Here is a 19,942-nt window from a genome sequence, read left to right as displayed (position 1 = left end):
CCCAGCTACTCAGGAGGCTGAGGCAGAAGAATCGCTTGAACCCAGGAGGCAGAGGTTGCAGTGAGCCGAGATCACACCACTGCATTCTAGCCTTGGTGAGAGAGTGAGACTCCACCTAAAAAAAAAAAAAAAAAAAAAGAACCAACCTTCTAAAGTCTGTAAGTCCCATAGACATCCACTGAGTTGGCCCAGTATGCCGGGCAGCATGGTAAACATTTGGCATACACAGTCTCAGTTTATCTTCTCTAGGACTCTGTGTATTGGGTAGGTATTATCCCCATTGTACAAATGAGGAAACTGAGCCCCAGAGGATGAACAGCATGTCCAGGGTGACAGCACTACTATGTGGTCATCCTCGTGTCTCCAAAAGCTGTGGCCCACTGGCTTTGCTGTGCTGCCTGGAGTTCCTTGCCAAGGCTAAGGGTAAGGAGGAGGAAACCAGGGAGTGGCGTTCACTAATAGCGACAAGCCCGTCTATGTCATCTTCCTTCTGAGAAAGCCTGAAGTCAGTAACAGCCCAAGCATTCCCCATCCTCTGTTTCTCCCATGTCACAGGTCCACTGTTTCATTTTGCCTTCCAGAAAACCAGGCCTTGCTTCTGATTTGCTCCCTTCCACCACTGATTATGCACAGGTCAAATGGGAATAAAGGATGTAGCAGCACTCCAACTGGGAAAGAGCTTGGGGGATGAAGGTGACAATTCCGCACGGTCCTCTAACTTGGACCTGCCTCTTCATTAGGAATCATCGTTCTGGTGGGCTTTCTCCGCAGAGGGCAGAGCTTTGCTGGCAGATCAATGAAGGATCAAGTCCAGCAAGATGCTGTTGCCTAATGTGGCCTTTCCTGAATTTGTGGGAGGACAAGGCTTATCTAACACAAAGAGCACTGGCTGTGAGCACCTGATTCCTGTTCCATCTTTGTCACTTCCTCTACCTAGTCGAGATTGCCAATTCCTCATTGGTGAAATGAGAGCATTTTTCTAGGTGATACCTAGGATGCCTTTTAATCCGAACATTCTGCTGAAAGAACAAAGGGATCAATCAATTGAATTTGGGTTTCATAGGAAAAAATATTATTCAGAAGATATTCTTGGTTTGCCAGAGCATCTTTCTTTATCTATTCAACAAATATTAGCCCCGCAGAGAGGCCAGGGATCAGAAGGCATTTCAGCAGAGAGAACCGCATCTGGGAGTGGAGGAACCACTGGGGCCTTCCAGGATGGTGTGAATGCAGTGGTCCACAGCAGGTGTGTGAAGGGGCAGGCACGGTGGCAGTGCTGCAGACACCTCATTAAGAAACAAAGACTAGGCCGGGTGCAGTGACTCATGCCTATAATGCCAGCACTTTGGGAGGTCAAGTTAGGCAGACAGCTTGAGCTCAGGAATTCGAGACCAGCCTGGGCAATATGGCGAGAACCCATCTATACAAAAAACGACACAAAATTTGGCAGGTGTCGTGGCGCATGCCTGTATTCCCAGCTACTCGGGAGGCTGAAGTGGGAGAATCACCTGAGCCTGGGAGGATGTTGAGGCTGTAGTGAGCCATGATTGAGCCACTTTACTCCAGCCTGGGTGTCAGAATAAGACCCTGTCTCAAACAAAGCAAACAAAAACAACTTAGACATAGAGACTTTCATCATCAAAGAGCCTATAAATGTTCAAAACCCTGGCAAAGTCAGAATAATGAAACTCACTAAAATCAGGATGCAGGAGAAAGCGTGAGAGGACTCATCTTTCTTATCTACACTGCCTAAACTTAAAACCCTATGTTAAAAAAACAGGAAGTACTCTAACTTCCTAATGTTTCAGAAAACTTTTTTAAAACCTACGTCTTGTGTGTGAAGGTGCAATTTGCCTGAAATTTGGGTATTCCTTCAGTGTCAGTTTAGTTTCATTTTCTTTTGTTGAAGTCAAATGAACATTTGTCCTTTTATTTAAAGTACCACGGAGAGTGTGAGTTCATTATTGTAGCGCATGCTCAGTGTATCCGGCCTTCCTTTCTTCCTCTGTGTATATTCACAGAGGGGTGCTGGGGTGAGGGCCAGGCAATGTTAGCAGTGGTTATTTCTAAGGGGTGGGATCACAGTGACTTTCTTGCTTCTTTGTCTCTGTGTTTGATTTTTTTTATGATAAGCATGGAAATAATAAAGCCATTCTAAAAATTAAGCAAAAAGAAAAGTTTTAAGAGCAAACAAAACAGCACAGCCCTGTTCCTGGCTTCGTAGGCAGCTCTCATATTTGTCCTTTCTTCTTCCACCCCACCTCCCACCTGGCGGCAGCCCCAGGGGACTGGCTGGTTTCCCTCCTCACCATCTCATTGGATGTTTGTTTGCATCCTGGTGACCGGTACATTCCTGAAGGGATCTGAACGGTGAATGCAGGGCCCTGGAAGGCCCAGAGGCTGTGCACTGCCTCACTCCACATATGTTTGTGATAAAAACAGGGCTCAAGATGAAACTGGTCTAGGACGGTTCCTGCCAGTTTTACTGTAGGTCCAAGGAAGGCCCCTGGATGTATGGGGATGTATCTGGACTCAGATTTCACTGTAATTTTTTTAGTTCTGAGGGAAGTATGAATGCCAGTGTTATTTATTCACTGTCCAGTTTCTCAAGTTTGTTTTAGTAGTTCTTGCTTTGAGAATAAATATTGGAATTCTGTGAGGAAGGCGTTCCAGAAATAAAGCTGGCTATTCACGGCATGGTTTTCGGCAAATACCTTCCCTCCACTATGGAGGGAAACTCTGTTTACCTTTTTGAAGCGTCGGCAGAAACCCAGATTCATAGTTCTGCCACCAAAAGAAGGAAGCAGTTGAGTTCAGTGAGAGGACAGACTCAGCTGATGATGGACAAAGGGCTGAGCTGTGCTGGCTAAGCATTTGATTTCAGGAGTAAAAAAACGCTCTTTCTATGTTAAAGCTACAATTAACATTCTTGGATAGCTCTCAAAGTAACTTAAAGAGGTAATCTAGATTTTCTCTTACCTAAAAGGACACTTAAATCTCATTTGCTTCAATAATTAGAATTTTCTATAAAATAAGGATAATACCAGCCAGGCGCAGTGGCTCATGCCTATAATCCCAACACTTTGGGAGGTTGAGGTGGGCGGATCACATGAGGTCAGCAGTTTGAGACCAGCCTGGCCAACGTGGTGAAACCCCGTCTCTACTAAAAATACAAAAATTAGCCAGGTGTGGTGGTGGGTGCCTGTTGTCCCAATTATTCAGGAGGCTGAGGCAGGAGAATCAGTTGAACCCTGGAGTACAACTGCGCCATTGCACTTTAGCCTGGGCGACAGAGTGAGACTCCCTCACACACACACAAACACACACACACACACACACACACACACACAAAGGCCTCAGGGAATAATACCACCCACGGTGCACTGAGTTGTGGTGAAAACAGATGAGATCTAATGATGATGATCTGAGGGTGGCTGGCCACGAAGCACAAACATAAAGCATCATGGAACATTGCAGTTGGTGGATGTCTTTTCCAAGCAGCAAAGTGAGGGCCTTTGAGAAATGCTGTGATTTGGTGGAAGCCGTTCCGCAAGTCTTTGGAGGCAGCATGGCTGGAATCCAGCCTCTTTCCACTGAGCCATCCTGCCACATCCTCAGCTGTTTTCAATGGTGCATCTCATGAGAACACCACTTTGTTATTTTGAACTTTCGGGGAGAAAAAGCACAAAGTACAGCCCAAAGTAAATGTTTTCCAGCATATGGGCCTTAACGAGTTAGAGGTCTACTTCATGGAAAACGGACGCAACATCTATGACCTGTGTGGGACCGGGGGCACACTACTTTACCTCTCTGTGCTTTAGTTTCCTTAACTACCTCATCGGGTTGGAGTTAAGAGGACTAAATGAGTGAATGTGTTTGGGGAGAGGTAGCATAGAGCCTGGCACATAGTATGTGATAGATTAATGCCGTTATTATTTATTATTTACACACAAAAGTTGCACACCTGCCTACTGACTGCAAAAGAAAAAGGCCACAGATGGAAATTAGAAAGTTGTAGCTACCGTTAGGTCTGTGCCGAGGCATTTGGGATATATCACTAAGGCATCCACCGAGGTAGGGGTGGAGGGGAGCCAGAGTGCCTGGGAGGAGTTACTATGCCTAACGCTCCTATTTCCTCCTGAGAACTCACGGTCTTTGGGCCTAGCCCCTGGCTTATGACTGCTGGCAGGTTGGTGTGCTCAATGGCTGCATGGCCACACAGCATTTCTACCCAACTCCAGCAGAGCCCCGCAGGCAGTGTGAAGGGGCTTGGGGAGTCTCCTAGGCTTGAATAGGAATGAGCCTTGAAAGGTGCAGAGCTTCGTGGCTCAGCAGAAGATGGTGATGAGGGAGATCTGACCTGAACTTCCCCAGGGCAGCCTGGGAGAGCTTCCAGAGGCACAGGCTGAAAATCATGAGTCCTCCTGAAACTTCCTTTCACTGCCCTTGCTCCACACTGTGTCAGCCCCACCCACTGAGGGCTGACCCCTGACTCTTGCAGACGTGTTTCCCATTTCTCCTCTGCTCGGGCTCCCCAGTGCCTGCTGGTACGCTCACATCTGTGGCTCACATTGCTGGCTCCCGCTGCTGCCTCCTACCCTGCTGGAGACAGGCAACATTGGGGCCAGCTCACATGCCACTTCCATGAAGCCTTCCCTGATCTCTCCTGCTGGGCCTTCTCTTCCCCTCTCCCTCCAGCTTGTGGTTCTGCTCTTCGTGGCCCTCACATGTGCACTTATGCTACGTATTTCATTGTTTTGAAGCCCTCACAGCCACACAGGGCGGTCCTCATTGTGTTCGTCCCCCAGTGCTTCTCAGCCACTTGGGATGGTCCCGGGTGACCAGTCCATTAAAGTCTGAAAATTAATCCACCTGTACCGGGAGGGAGTCTTTAATCCCAAGCAAGGGAATGAGAATTGGGATCTAATATTGAGGTACTACCACCGCCAACTTGGGATCCTTCTTCATATCTATCTTGTGTGTTTATAGCTTCAATTTCAAGACAGAAATATCCACCCATCTGTTTTGTGACACTAAAGAAGTACGCACACTGAATTTTGGGGATAAATCAAAAGCCGAATGCCACTACCTCCTGCTTACTTGTTTAAAGGTTAGCCTTTAGGATCTCTTAACTTCCACAACCAATAAAACCTGTTTCCTAATCCTTATGGCCAATCATTTCCACATATTGGTAAGAGTTTGCAGATTACCTTGGCACGTTAATCCTGAGTTCTGTCATCCCAGGCAAACACAAATGCTCAGAACAAGGACTTAACGATGAAAATGTTAGTGCAATCCATCTTCCAGCTGCCTGACAAGCAGCTTCTATTCAGAATAAGTATAAATTAGCTAATGCTGAAGCAGCAGAAATGTTTAATCCATATCCTGTGTCTTGAGTGATTCCTCCCTCCTCCCCCTATTCATTCAGATGTTAATTCTAGATCTCTCTGTTGCACTCAGGGTTGAATCTGGTAAAATGCTGGTGGGGTGGTACCTGCAGGAAGGCATATATAATTTCTCTATCAGAGTGGTTTTAATGCCCTCTTTCAGTGGGCCTGATACGTAAGAAAAGATAAATGCTTACAGGCCCCAAAACTCTTTGGAGTCAACACATGCATGAGAAAGTATAGTATCTTTTTAACTTGTAATCATTTTAGCCAAAGAGCGAAATCTGTTTTTACTGCTTATGAGAGATGGTGCTAAATTAAATACGAGGCAGCGATCTGCAGGAAAATAAGTCCCCACAAAAACAGTGCTTCCCTGTGGGAAGCAAGAAGCACTTTAGAAAGTTTAGAGCGGGGAAGCGATGGGGTGGTGGGCTGGAGACGGCCTGAATGAAGAGAGGAGGCAGAGACAGAGGCTGAGCGGCACATGGTGGAGTTGCAGTAACAAAGTAAGATGATGCTGGGGACTGGCATGTGGTCTGAAAAAGCCCTTTCCTGGATCCCTGTGGGTGTGAGGGATTAAAGCCAACAGGTAAAGCAACCACAGGCCCCTGCCACACCTCCTCAGGTGCTTAAAGAGTTGCTTCTGTGTTCCCAGTTGTAAATGAGATCATCTTTGGTGATGTCTGGATGATAATAACCAGTCTTTATTACACATTTTCTGTGTGCTTTACAGGGAGTATGTTCTTTAATCCTCCCAACATCCCTTTGCGGTAGGTGCTGTAAGTCATTTTATAGATGAGGAAATTGAGGTCTTAGAGAGGTTAGATCATTTGTCCAAGACCAACAGCTAGTCAGTGGTAGAACTGGGTTTTGAGCGCAGAGACAGTCTGGCTGCAGAGCCTGTGCTTACCGTAACCACCATGCTTTTAAATAGCAATTTTTCCTAATGAAAATTGATAGTGTAATGTCCAGAAGGTTAGAATTAAAAAAATAAAAATAAAAAGGTCTCTGTCTCATGGATTCACCAGGGGACCTAGGGGAAATGCCCTTGATCTCGGTTTCCAGTCTGTAAAGGAACAATTATGCCATTCTTCACCCACCCTTCCTACAGATGTGCTCTGAGGATGAATGAATAGATTGGTCATCAGGGCTTTGAAAACCCAAGATGATTGAAGATGCCTAGTTAAATAATATAAGTAAATGAGTTTCCACATCCCTGCACAAGGCTCAGGCCCCCACACTGGAGCAGCTTTCCAGCAACAGCTGGTTTGAGATTTTCAAAGCAAATTTCACGCACATTCTGTGTAAGTCCAAAACCAAAAGTTCCTTGTGGAATACTATTAAGGCATTTTTGCAGGAAATTCATCTGATGTCTGACTGAAAATCTCTAAGGCAAGCATGGTGCCCTTATGGGATATGGTTTCCAGCCTTTTGTCTTTTTTTTTTTTTGACATGGAGTCTTGCTCTGTCCCCCAGGCTGGAGTGCAGTGGCGCGATCTTGGCTTACTGCAACCTCTGCTTCCTGGATTCAAGTGTTTCTCCTGCCTTCCCAGTAGCTGGGGTTATAGGCGTGTGCCACCACGCCCAACTATTTCTTTTTGTGTTTTTAATAGAGACAGGGTTTCACCATGTTGGTCAGGCTGGTCTTGAACTCCTGACCTCATGATCTGCCCCCAACTCTGGCCTCCCAAAGTGCTGGGATTACAGGCATGAGTCACCACACCCGACTCAGCCTTTTGTCTTTAAGAACTAAACATTCTTCTCTCCTTGGCCTTGAAGAGGGAGTTTGGTAAACTGGGTCAGTTAATTCCGCTCCCTTAATCCTATACTTGTTAGTGGTCTTCATCTCTTCCACTTACTCTATTAGGCCCCGCACCATGGCAGGCTGATTACTGCAGTAGACTCCACACTGATTACCTTGTGATGTGTTTGAAGGGGTGTACAAAAGGGTTAATTTGTGTATCATGAAATAAAAAGCTTTCATCCTTTATCCAAACCAAAAGGAATGACAACAACCCAAGCAAGTAGTATTCTCGTGTATTTTCCCAGGAAAGTTATAAATTCTTGTTGTAATCTGCAATGCAAGTAGCATTTTTAAAGATTTCAAGAGGCATAAATGGTCTTGAAATGTAGTCATAAGGGGAAGGTATTTTGGAAAAAATGACCTGAGAAATCATCTCATGTGAACATAAATCACACACATGATTTGCCACGGCCGCACTTTGGGAGGCCGAGACGGGCGGATCACGAGGTCAGGAGATCGAGACCATCCTGGCTAACCTGGTGAAACCCCGTCTCTACTAAAAACTACAAAAAACTAGCCAGGCGAGGTGGCGGGCGCCTGTAGTCCCAGCTACTCGGGAGGCTGAGGCAGGAGAATGGCGTAAACCCGGGAGGCAGAGCTTGCAGTGAGCTGAGATCCGGCCACTGCACTCCAGCCCGGGCAACACAGTGAGACTCCGTCTCAAAAAAAAAAAAAAAGAAAGAAAGAAAGTATCCAAAATCAGGAAATCAAGAGTTCATCACATAGTTGTTTATAAGAGCAACACATTTGAAACAGTCAACTTGTCCCAGCTACACACATGCACGTACACATGCACATATGTGCATCCCAGAATATGCATTAAAATTAAAATTATAAAAGCCATGTGGTAACATAGAAATGCTAATTATACAAAGAAAAAAGATATATAATCATGACACCATGCCAGTTACACTGTATATTTTTTATTTCTAGCTTTTTTTTTTTTTTTTTTTTGAAACGGAGTTTCGCTGTTGTTGCCCAGGCTGGAGTGCAATGGCACAATCTTGGCTCACCGCAAACTCCGCCTCCCGGGTTGAAGCAATTCTCCTGCCTCAGCCTCCTGAGTACCTGGGATTACAGGCATGCACCACCACGCCTGGCTAATTTTGTATTTTTAGTAGAGACGGGGTTTCTCCATGTTGCTCAGGCTGGTCTTGAACTCCTGACCTCAGGGGATCCGCCCGCCTCGGCCTCCCAAAGAGTTGGGATTACAGGCCTAAGCCACGGCCCCTGGCCTATTTCTAGGATTTCTATTCAGTTTGTTTTCTACTCTGCCTCTTCATTTTTCATACTGTTCTGTTTATTCCCTATGGTTACTATTTCTTTCACTATTTTCTTAGTACCTTAAACATACCTCCCTAAATACTTTTTTCCAGGTTGTTCTCAGGGTACAGATTCTGTTTGTTGTGCTGTTCATTTCCATGGGTCCTCTGTAAAATTTTCCTGTGAGCTCCTCCTCTTCTCCAGGGGTTGTTACCTGTAGGACTCCACTATTTCCTGGCCTGGGAGGTGGCGATGTTGCTTTGCCTTTGCAAAACCCTAGGATTTTAACTGTCCCAGGCACATAGTGGATTTCTGTACCATCTTCCTGGAATGGCTGACTGAGGTTGAACTGAGTATGAATCCTGAATTTGTTGAAGGAGCTCGCTTCCCTAGCAGGGGCCTAATTGCATGCCTGTTGCACCTTTGGGTTCAGCTCTCACAAACCATTTGATCCTGCTTGCTTTCTGATACCTAAACTTCCTGCCCTCAAACTCTGTTGTGCATTAAAAAATAACTTATTGCAGCCATGGTGGCTTTCGCCTGTAATCCCAGCTACTCAGGAGGCCGAGGCACAAGAATAGCTTGAGCGCAGGAGGCAGAGGTTGCAGTGAGCCGAGATGGCACCACTGCACTCCAGCCTGGGCAACAGTGTGAGACTGTCTCAAAACAAACAAGCAAACAAAACCCTTATGCTTTACCCATCATTTCCACATGTTTGTAGTGGGATATTCATATTAATCATAAGTACCTATTTATCTTTTCTATCTGCTGCAACTATATGAAAATATATATGGGTATAATCAGACTGGAAAGGACTCCGAAAATGGTATTTTTTATGGGTAGAGAGAGTAAGTTTATTGTAACTCTAGTTTGCAAACACTCTGTATTAATATATTGCCTTAAAAATATAATTATAAGAATTACCTTTTAAACAATTCTCTTCTGTTTCAGAATGCATATACTACAACTGCTATTAATGGGACAGATTTCTGTACGTCAGCAAAAGATGCATTCAAAATCTTGTCTAAGAATTCAAGTCATTTTACATCTATTAACTGCTTTGGAGACTTCATAATTTTTCTAGGAAAGGTGAGATATCTTGACTAAATAAATAAAGGAGCCTGGGATTCTGAAAATTAAGCCACACAACAATTGGTTTGAAAGGGAACTATATTTCTTGAGTACTTACTCTCTAGTGGATGCTGTGCTTCCTTATCTCATTTAATCCTCAATCCCATGAGGTATCCCTATTTTGCAGAAGAGAAAACGAAGGTTTAATAACCTTTCCAGGGTTCTACAATAGGTAGAGCCAGAATTTTAATCCTAGTCTTACTCTCTTACCTGTGATCAGTTCTACCATTCTGATTCATTCTTTTTCAGGTCTAAAATGAACATACTACTAACCTCAGAAAATGAATGTTTGTGGGTTTCTCAGTAAGAATATATGGAAAGAGTATTGAAACCTGGACTGGGCAAGGTGGCTCACATGTGTAATCCCAGTATTTTGGGAGGCTGAGGCGGGAAGATCACTTGAGGTCAGGAGTTTGAGATTAGCCTGGCCAACATAGCAAAACCCCATCTCTACTGAAAGAACAAAAATTAGCTGGGCGTGGTGGCAGGTGCCTGTAATCCCAGCTACTCGGGAGGCTGAGGCAGGAGAATCACTTGAACCTGGGAGGCAGAGGTTGCAGTGAACTGAGATCACGCCACTGTACTCCAGCCTGGCAACAGAGCGAGACTCTGTCTCAAAAGAAAGGGGGGTTTTCTAAAAAAGTTTTAAAGTGAATAAGCTTATTTTGGTGTTAAGTGAAAAAACAGAATAAAAAGTTTGTGAGATATTGTTACATTTATATGAATACAAAAGCTAGGCACAGATAAAATAACATATAACCTTCCTACCCACCATTAACTGGGTTTCCTTTTGATACAGCTTTTCATTTTTCCCTCTATTTCATTCTGCCAAAATTTCTGACAAGCATTCTTTACAATAGTGCACACACACGTTGCACACATGAACGTATATTAAACCATTACTTGTAACTGACAAAAACATCTAAGCAACTGATTCATAAAGATTTTCAACAAACTCTTCTTTTGCACAGGTGTTAGTGGTGTGTTTCACTGTTTTTGGAGGACTCATGGCTTTTAACTACAATCGGGCATTCCAGGTGTGGGCAGTCCCTCTGTTATTGGTAGCTTTTTTTGCCTACTTAGTAGCCCATAGTTTTTTATCTGTGTTTGAAACTGTGCTGGATGCACTTTTCCTGTGTTTTGCTGTTGATCTGGAAACAAATGATGGATCGTCAGAAAAGCCCTACTTTATGGATCAAGAATTTCTGGTAAGCAAACATTTCATTTCCAGTTGCAATGTCCACGCTCGCAATCTCAGTTTTGTAAAGCTGCACACACAAAAGAGGCTCATACCCAGCCTGTGTCTTCTAGAGGGCTCTGAGGCCTCTACTACCCCAGAGCCTGAAAGTGGGATTTGGGCTGAACTCTCCAAGGCTGAACCCACCTCCCTTTCTGAGAACCTTCTCCCTGGAGAAGTGAAGCTGAACAAGAATGCTAATCAGATGGATTCCTAAGTAGCAGCAGCACTTCTTACCCTGGGCAGAAGATGTCCTAAACACAGTAGTTCAGGTCCCTTTGGTGCTCGTGGCATGATCTAGCCTTTTGGGTGATCTAGAAGTTTAACAGTTGATCTTTTTCTAAAGCATTTTTGCATCTCCAAGCGTGATGTTCATACCCACTCTATTACAGAGAGCACACTTATGTGCTCTTCTGTGCCAGTATTGACAGATCTGCAGTTCTCGGGCCCTTTATTAGCCCAGGCACACCAGGGTGAGAAAAGCCACACCCTCAGCGGAGTGCCCATCCTGTTTATATCTGGAAGTAGCAGGCAGCTGTTTGCAACAGCCTTTGCAACACAGTTGTTGCCTCTTTGCCTTATCCTGGGTAGACAGGGATATTTTAACAGCTGAAGCATGTCTCATCTCTTTTCCTTGTCTGAGTTATAGATTTTCATAATTTTCTTTCATTCTGTTGCCATTAAAATTAGGTGTTAAAGCCCCTTTAGCTTGAAACAGAGCATTGAATGCACTCTTTAGTTCAGCAGCCACTCAATTTTTTAAGAACCACTTCCACAGTTTACAATTAATATATCCTCATCCTTCTCCATATAAAACATAAAAAAAAATTTATTTTATTTTATTTTATTTTGAGACAGTTTTGCTCTTGTTGCCCAGGCTTGAGTGCAATGGCGCAATCTCGGCTCACTGCAACCTCCACCTCCTAGGTTCAAGCAATTCTCCTGCCTCAGCCTCCCAAGTAGCTGGGATTACAAGTGTGCACCACCACGCCTGGCTAATTTTGTGTTTTTAGTACAGACGGGGTTTCACCATGTTGGTCAGGCTGGTTTTGAACTCCTGACCTCAGGTGATCCACCCGCTTCAGCCTCCCAAAGTGCTGGGATTACAGTTGTGAGCCACCACACCCAGCCAAAATACAATTTTTACTTTTTACTTGTTTATTGACTTATTTGTATGTACTCTAAGGAAAGTGTTTATGATGGTGGTATGAAGCTAGCCAGGTCTCCATCCCCTGATTTACTTTTCCAGTTAAAAATCAACCTTGAAGTCCCGGCACTGTGGCTCACGTCTGTAATCCCAGCACTTTGGGAAGCCGAGGCAGGTGGATCACATGAGGTCAGGAATTTGAGACCAGCCTGGCCAACGTGGTGAAACCCTGTCTCTACTAAAATTACAAAAATTAGCCAGGTGCAGTGGCAGGCACCTGTAATCTCAGCCACTTGGGAGGCTGAGACAGGAGAATCGCTTGAACCCGGGAGGTGGAGGTTGCAATAAGTTGAGATGGCGCCATTGCACTCCAGCCTGGGCGACAGAGGGCGATTCCGTCTCCCTACCAAAAAAAAAAAAAAAAATACACCTTAAAATTTACCCCTTAAAATAGTTGTTTCAACAGAAGAAACTTTCTTAAGGATCCATTTATCTGAAATTTAAGGCCAAGAACTTGTAAATGGTTATCATTGGGACTCAGAAACCGATATTCCAGAATATAGCACTTTGACTCTGACCTTCTCCCAAAGTGCAGGATGAAGCTGTCATCTGAATGAAATTCCCTTATCTGCCTAAAGTCCAGACCCACCAAAGAAAAAAAAACAGCCTCTGGCCCCTTCCCTGAGTTTTCCATTAACTGGACTTACATAGCAGAAACAAAGACTAACTTCAGTCAATATACCTGGACAGACTTTTGTCACAAACCACTGTCTGCTCTGCGGGCCCAACAGACTTTGCCCCGGCCATTAAGTATCCTTCAAGCTCATTAAACTCCCCTAAAAGTAATTTACCACCCCCCTAAAAATCATCCACGCTTCCCTATCCCCATTTCGTGGTTAGACAATCACTTTGTGATTCTTCTCCCCTGTGCTTGCTAATTTACATGCCATTTCTCCTGTTAATCTGCCTTTTGTAAGTTACTTCTTCAGCAAACCTTCAGAGGGCAAAGGAGAAGTTTTCCCTTGGCCCCTACATTATCAACAGTGCAGACACATTAATACTAATCTAACTTGTTCTTTTGTTTTTCAGAGTTTTGTAAAAAGGAGCAACAAATTAAACAATGCAAGGGCACGACAGGACGAGCACTCATTAAGGAATGAGGAGGGAACAGAACTCCAGGCCGTTGCGAGATAGATACCCATTTAGGGATTTGTAGGTGGAAAACGTTTCCTTCTAAAGAACCATTTACAGAATAGAAGACAAGACCACTCGAGAAAAGTTAGTGGAATTTTTTTTTTAAAGACCTAATAAACCCTATTCTTTCTCATTGTCTTTGTCATTATTGTTTGACCAGGTAACAATACTGGAACCATTTTAGTTTACCACCTTTTTTTTGTACAAATTAGGACAGAAAAACTCTCTTAAAACCATGTTTATATGCGTCAATTTAAAAAGTACACTATATAAGAACTGAGGTAAGTTTGTAAGTGCATAACTAATAAATAAACCTTTTTAAGGATTTTGTTAGCGGAAATCTCTGGAATTTTTTTTTTTTTTAAAGGGACAGCGTCTATGTTCCCAAGGTTGGAGTATAGTGGTGACACACAGGTGCCATCACAGCTCACTGCAGCCTCCAACTCTTAGGTTCAAGTGATCCTCCTGCCTCAGCCTCCCAAGCAGCTGGGACTACAGGCATGCCACCATGCCCAGCTTGGAACGTCGCTCTTATACAGAGTAGGACACTTCCGTACTCCTCCAATCCTGGAAATATGCTGAGTGGATTCACTTTTCAAAGTACAATTCTTAGATGTGGTGACAATAAAAGCCAGAAGTGTAAACTCTGACATTAACTACCACCTGAACTGGGCATGTACAGGACAGGCAGGAGTGTAACCAGTGATTTAGTCTGTGCACGTGCTCTTCCTTTTTTCTGAATACTCTTCCTCCTCTTTGCTAATGGCAAACTCCTACTTAATCTTCAAAACCCAGCTCTGATAGCATCATGCTTCTGCAATGCCTCTGAGCAGCATTACTTGCCCTCTCTTCTGTCCTTTTCCTCCATGCTCTGATATGGCTGTGAATCCACTTTCTTTGTGTTACGTCTCTCCACCAGATCACATTCCATGATGGCACACACAATTTATCTCAGAAATCCTGATACACAAGCACTTACAGCAGACATTCTGGAAGAAGTGGTTTTCAACCACAGCCCCACCTGAGAAATTACCTGGAGACAGATTTTTTAAAATACTTCTGCCTGGACCTCAGAGATTTATGTAGATGGGAATGAGGGGAAGAGCTTTTCCTTTTTAAAACTCTAACCAAATAGAAACATTTTAACATGTTGATTGGCAGCCTCATGAGAATCAATCTGACTTAAATGGCAGGGCAGGTAGTGTGATATAAGGCTTCCGTCCCCTAAACTTTGAAGAGTCAAAGATGACAAGGACAGCCTGAGAACTCAGGTCTATTGTAAATGCAATGACTTTTTTCTTAAATGCCACCACTGAATTAACTTGACTCCAATAGTTTCCTTTACAAGCAGTTTCCCAGAAGCATTAAACCTAGTCATTGTGACATGAGGAGCTAATAGGCTTCACTTTTGTGGGCTCGTCAAACCATGTGCATATACTCCTCATCTCTCGCAAAAATTGGACGGTTTTCGCCCCCAAACCTCATAGAGCCAATCCTATCAGAAGACGTGGCTTGGCTGAGACAATGTCGGAAAGTGTGAGTTACTAAGTTTCTTTTAGGGACTGCATTTTTGTCACTATGACACCTAGCTATTGTTTGTCCTTCCCTCTGTCAGGACTGAAGGTTTATGTTTCACTATAAACCCTAACTTATTATCAAGCAGCACATCTTATGGCTGACCTAGCATATTTCTTATTCATATTTACCCTAAGATAGGAAAATTCCTCACTGCTCATATCAATATTCCTAAACATTATTTTAAGATTATTCCAAGTTGAATTTAAGATGAATCTGGGCCAGCCAAGTCACAGTGAAATAAGCAAGGGTCAGAAAATGATTTGAATCCTGTCATTTACGATGTGTGATGGTTTCCTAAGCCTCAATCTCCTTAACCATAGACTACAGTGTTGTGTGGAGTAAATAAAATGTTAATGTACCTTGTAACAGTACCTAGGAAAAAGGTACTTAAAAAAAAAAAAAAAATCTGACCCTACCTATCTAGAAGCTAGCCAGAAAATAATCAGCCTGTGGTTCATATGAATGTTCAAAACAAAATATTTATTTATAAAAAATACAATGGGATAAGTTTATGCTGAGAAATGCAGCAATAAATACAGTTGAAGAAAACAGAGCAACTCTACATTGATACATTGGCACAAACAGGAAGAGCAAATGCATCACCCAGGCCTAAATGTCCACAGGCCACTTTTGTACATGCTCCTTTAGAAACACCACTCTGAAAAGATCTTGTCCGCTAGGTAAGAGAATGAGTACACATATAATCACAAATGCACACTGATCATGACTTTATTTAAAAATTAGCAAACAATACTGTAGAAACATTGATATGTAAATTTCTAAAACGCTGCATCTTAAATTTAGTTGGCAAAGACCACATTTAGCAATAAGCATGAGTTTAGTCTTCCATGTAGAAACCAGATATACTAAACTGTAAAAAAAAAAAAAAAAAAAAAAAAATAGTTTCCTATTATTTGAAAATACCAGTTTAATATAAGATTGTAAAAATGCATAGATTTTTGCATACAAGAACTGGCTGTACGAGAGTACTCCCCTTTCACAGTATTCCTTTTTACTTCATATGCGAGTTATTGATTATGCTGTAGGATTTAACTATTACAGCACTAAAAGGCAACTATTGAGGGAAGAGGCAGAAAAAGGAAAAAGGAATGTATGTAAGGCAATTTTTCTTAAAAGTACAATAAGCTTAATAGTGTTTTAGGAAGACAAGATAAAAATTACTCAAGGCTAGCTTGGTTCTCACTGAATAAAAACAATGGACTAAATACTGAGCTCCTTCTGTGTGGATCTAATAATCAATGCCTTGGTCGCTATATTGGTAATCTCTGGGGTAGTCATCCTGGTACTCGCCATGATACTCATCGGGGTATTCTGCCTGATAATCACTATCACTGATTTCCGAACCATTTGTTCCTGTTCCTTGGCTTCCGTTGTGAATGACAGGTTCTGTAGGAGCAGCACAGTATTTGGGATCATATACTTGCCGCCCAAGCCCATACACACTCATTCCTTTCTGGGAAGCAACCTTGTTGGTACCCATCTGTAGGGAAATTGTCGAGTTGTCCACCGGCTGTAATGTTAGCTTCTGATCATAGATGTCTCTTCTGGTACCTGGTGCTAACATCCCTGCCTGGTATTAGAACATAGTATAAAAGTTAAAACGGCAGCTACAATCTACTCTTGTGAATAATTTATAGATTATAGAATTCACACTGAATATGAACAGCAGTACATGAACTTTCATTTGGTTCAGGGGTAAAGTTAGCTTAACCAAAATATCCTGATACTGAATCACTTCCAGGAAGCAATATTCATTGGCTTTTGAGCTAGGTGAGACCTTTCTTCAAAGTCCTTGCTCTGCTATAAAATTACTATGTGGCCTCAAACAAGTAAATTTAGCTTTAGGTTTCTCAAATTGCAAAATGGAGACATTACTACTTACTCTGGATTTAAGTGAGGATGAGACATAAAGAATGTGAAATCATAATGCTTCCACACCACAAAGTTCCATGTGAATGCCCATGAGGATCACATACATTATCCGGGTTACCCATTTCAAAAGTTTATAACATATTCAACAAAAACTATGTTGAGCAGATCTTAAGGACTTGAGTCTTTTCAAAAGGCTGAGATGCAGAAGAGCCAGCCACTTCACAGCCACTCACTCCCCTCTTTTTCAGAGTACACTAACTCATACTTCATCTCTACTTACATCAGGCACACACTTCCAGGTTCCGAGTGGGTAGAAAAGTACACGTGAGTGGCAGCTATGAGAAACATAATGCCATACCTGGCAGGATGTGTTCCATAAGGGCAAAGTGATCAATCTCCCTTGGACTCACTAAGAAAATGTTTTCTAAACCCTATCCCAGCTGATGTTGGATGTGAGACCTGTCTGTTCTCAAATCGTTGTTGGAACTTCCTTCTGAGGTGCTGGTGATCTATTTTTAACAAGGAAATATTTCTATCTTGGATGTGGTGTACTGGTATTTTCATCATGTTGCATTTCCATCTCCTTATCTAATAGGAATGCTAGTTAAATCCTTCTTAGTGGAACACCAGATAATTAGATAATTTTACCTATTAATTAAGGGTTCTTTAAAAAAAAAAAAAGTCAGCATTTAAATGAGCAATATTTTACTTGGATTTTGAAGCAAGAACACTGTAATAAACATATCTTTTTTTCTGCTGGCTGGGTAGAAAGAAGGCCAGCTGTTCTAACTGCCAACAAAAACCACGAGACACATCGTGCTTTTGCTGCTATCGAAAAGGTCTTTTGATTCTTTTGCTTTTCCAGCAAAGTCCACATTCCTGAAGGAATATACTCTAAATAAACTATACAAAAAATACCTACTTTAAACTTCTAGATAATAAGAATAAGGTAAGTGTACTCTTGTACAAGTAGAAAAAGGTATTGCTTACCTGGCTGGCTCCTTTATTGGTACCCATCTGCAGACTAATTGTGGTCTGGTCAAAAGGTTTGTCAGTTTGCATTTTGGGGTCATAAAGGTGCCTCCTAGTCCCATAAGCTGTCATGCCTGCCTGGCTGGCACATTTGTTGGTTCCCATCTTTTAAGTTAAAAGTAAAATTGCACAAATTGTCAGATGTCAACAACATACACAACACAAACAAAACTTTCCATGCTACTAAAAAGACAGAAGGGGCAGAACTGACAAGTTACTGAGCTGAGGCTCCAGCCAACTCTTCCATGTGTTTACAAACAAATTTCAAGTGCTAACTTTCAAAAGAAAATTTTAAAGAAATTCACTATAGATAAAACCTCATACATAGCATAATTAAACACACTTTAACAGGTGGACTGACACACCAGAAGTCATTACAGTGGCAGAATAATTTCCTCTGCTACTGTTTCCCCAGATAACCAAATTAAGAGGTACCAGCTTTGGTTATTTAAACAGAAGCAATCCTAGGCCAAGCAATATGCTGTTCCATTCCAGGAATGTTTTACATAAAATGTGAAAGCAAATGCCAGCTGTTTTCTCTGGGAGCTTGACAAGGACTTCTTTAAGTTTCAAAATCACCAACATTTTCGCCAGAAAGGAACCACATTTTATTCCTGCAACTCCCATGTCCTTGACAGAGCTGGAGAAAGGTGGAATAAGGAATCTAAACTCAGCAAAGTTCAGGGAAACAGTAATTAACTTTTCTTCCCCACTGAGAACAGTATGGCTTCAGGACCAACCATTACACCCTGTTCCACTGGTTAGGGACACTCTTCTGATGTTGGATCCTTTTTCTTTAAAAATAAGATGACAGAAAATCTTTATTACTAAATATAAAATCTGTTCATTGAAGAAAATTCAGAAAACATATATAAGCAAAAAGGAGGGGGAAAAAATCATTGTGATCCCACCATCCATTCACTGTCAACATTTGTGACTATCCTTTTAGCTTTTTAACCTACGTGTCTTTGTATATATCTACAGATGCACATACACATATACAAATACATATGAAAACGTGCAGTTTTAATTTTAAAACTCCATGCTGACCACAGTATTTGATGATCTGATTTTTTTCCCCATGACCTATCTTTTCAAACTCTAGTGTAACATTTATACATGACACTTTGCTTTTACTAGTTATAATTCAACCAACTGACTATTATTCTGAAATACAGGTTTCCAGTTTCTCGCCACCGATACAATTTTGTACTGTGCAAAAACAAATCTAACTTGCATAGACTCAGTCCAGAAAGGGGCACTGTGTCCAGCAGGTACAGTAGCTTTTGGAGAGTAAAGCCAACAGCATTTAGGGCGTTAGCAATGGCGTTTCCATGACAACTCTCCAGGGGAACAATGAAGAGAAGGAAAACATAACTATGTATTTCAGAAGAATTTAAACTGACAAATTCTAACAGGGCTTGGCTGCTATATCATGATTTGGTACTGTAAATAAGTGACTTTGGCACTAAAGTTGTGTAAAATTGCCTCATTTGGTCAATAACATTAAGGAATTTATGAAGTACATTTCTGGCTGGGTGTGGTAGCTCATGTCTGTAATCTCAGCACTTTGGGAGGCCAAGGCGGGCAGATCGTCTGAGGTCAGGAGTTCAAGACCAGCCTGGCCAACATGGTGAAACCCTATCTCTACCAAAAATACAAAACTTAGCTGGGCATAATGGCTCATCCCTATAATCTCAGCTACTTGGGAGGCTGAGGCAGGAGAATTGCTCAAACCCAGGAGGTGAAGGTTGCAGTGAGCCGAGATTGCACCACTGCACTCCAGCCTGGGCAACAGAGCGAGACTCTGTCTCAACAACAAAAAAAGATAAAATAAAAAAATTTAAAAGTGCATTTTTCTTTAAAAAAAAATAGACAATAGGATTCAATTAAAAATTTTCATTTCCTGGGGAAATAACTGTCAAGTTAGGTGGCATATCTGAGGTTTCCTCTAAAAATTATCATTGTCTTATGGGCTTTAAATAGATATAAATTGTATAAACTATACCCACCCCCCCAAGTACTACAGTACTTCCATCTATTCTTCACTTAGGAGAGGCTTAATATTTTGCATGGTGAGAATTAATTATATTGAATAAGTAACCTGAATAAGCAACACCACATTACTTACCTGCAGACCAATGACACTTTGGCCAGCTTTTAATTTTCCTTCATCAAAACGTCTTGTTTGTTTTTCTGCATACTTAACTCCAATGTCAATGGTTGTATGGAATCCTTTTGTTTTAGCCTAGACAGAAACATGCACACTAACTGAA

General features: G+C 42.3%; 2 protein-coding genes across 10 annotated transcripts in view; one reads left to right on the top strand and one right to left on the bottom strand.

The window, feature by feature from the left end:
* SLC44A3 (solute carrier family 44 member 3) overlaps positions 1–13,486 on the top strand; it is a 75,138-nt gene extending 61,652 nt beyond the window's left edge. For all 8 annotated transcript variants that reach the window (XM_023231030.3, XM_023231027.3, XM_023231026.3 and 5 more), the window contains 3 exons: positions 9,406–9,543; positions 10,557–10,793; positions 13,059–13,486. In XM_023231030.3, the coding sequence (XP_023086798.1) occupies positions 9,406–9,543; positions 10,557–10,793; positions 13,059–13,163 (480 nt within the window). In that variant the 3' untranslated portion in view covers positions 13,164–13,486. The remainder of the gene's footprint in view (positions 1–9,405; positions 9,544–10,556; positions 10,794–13,058) is intronic.
* A 1,708-nt stretch (positions 13,487–15,194) lies between these two features.
* CNN3 (calponin 3) overlaps positions 15,195–19,942 on the bottom strand; it is a 30,394-nt gene continuing 25,646 nt past the window's right edge. For both annotated transcript variants that reach the window (XM_023231033.1, XM_023231034.1), the window contains exons 5-7: positions 19,798–19,914; positions 17,625–17,771; positions 15,195–16,332 (exon numbers count right to left, since the gene is read on the bottom strand). In XM_023231033.1, the coding sequence (XP_023086801.1) occupies positions 15,991–16,332; positions 17,625–17,771; positions 19,798–19,914 (606 nt within the window). In that variant the 3' untranslated portion in view covers positions 15,195–15,990. The remainder of the gene's footprint in view (positions 16,333–17,624; positions 17,772–19,797; positions 19,915–19,942) is intronic.

Source organism: Piliocolobus tephrosceles, chromosome 1 (genome assembly GCF_002776525.5).
Source record: "Piliocolobus tephrosceles isolate RC106 chromosome 1, ASM277652v3, whole genome shotgun sequence".
Taxonomy (NCBI): domain Eukaryota; kingdom Metazoa; phylum Chordata; class Mammalia; order Primates; family Cercopithecidae; genus Piliocolobus; species Piliocolobus tephrosceles.
This window is presented reverse-complemented; position numbering and strand designations above follow the sequence as displayed.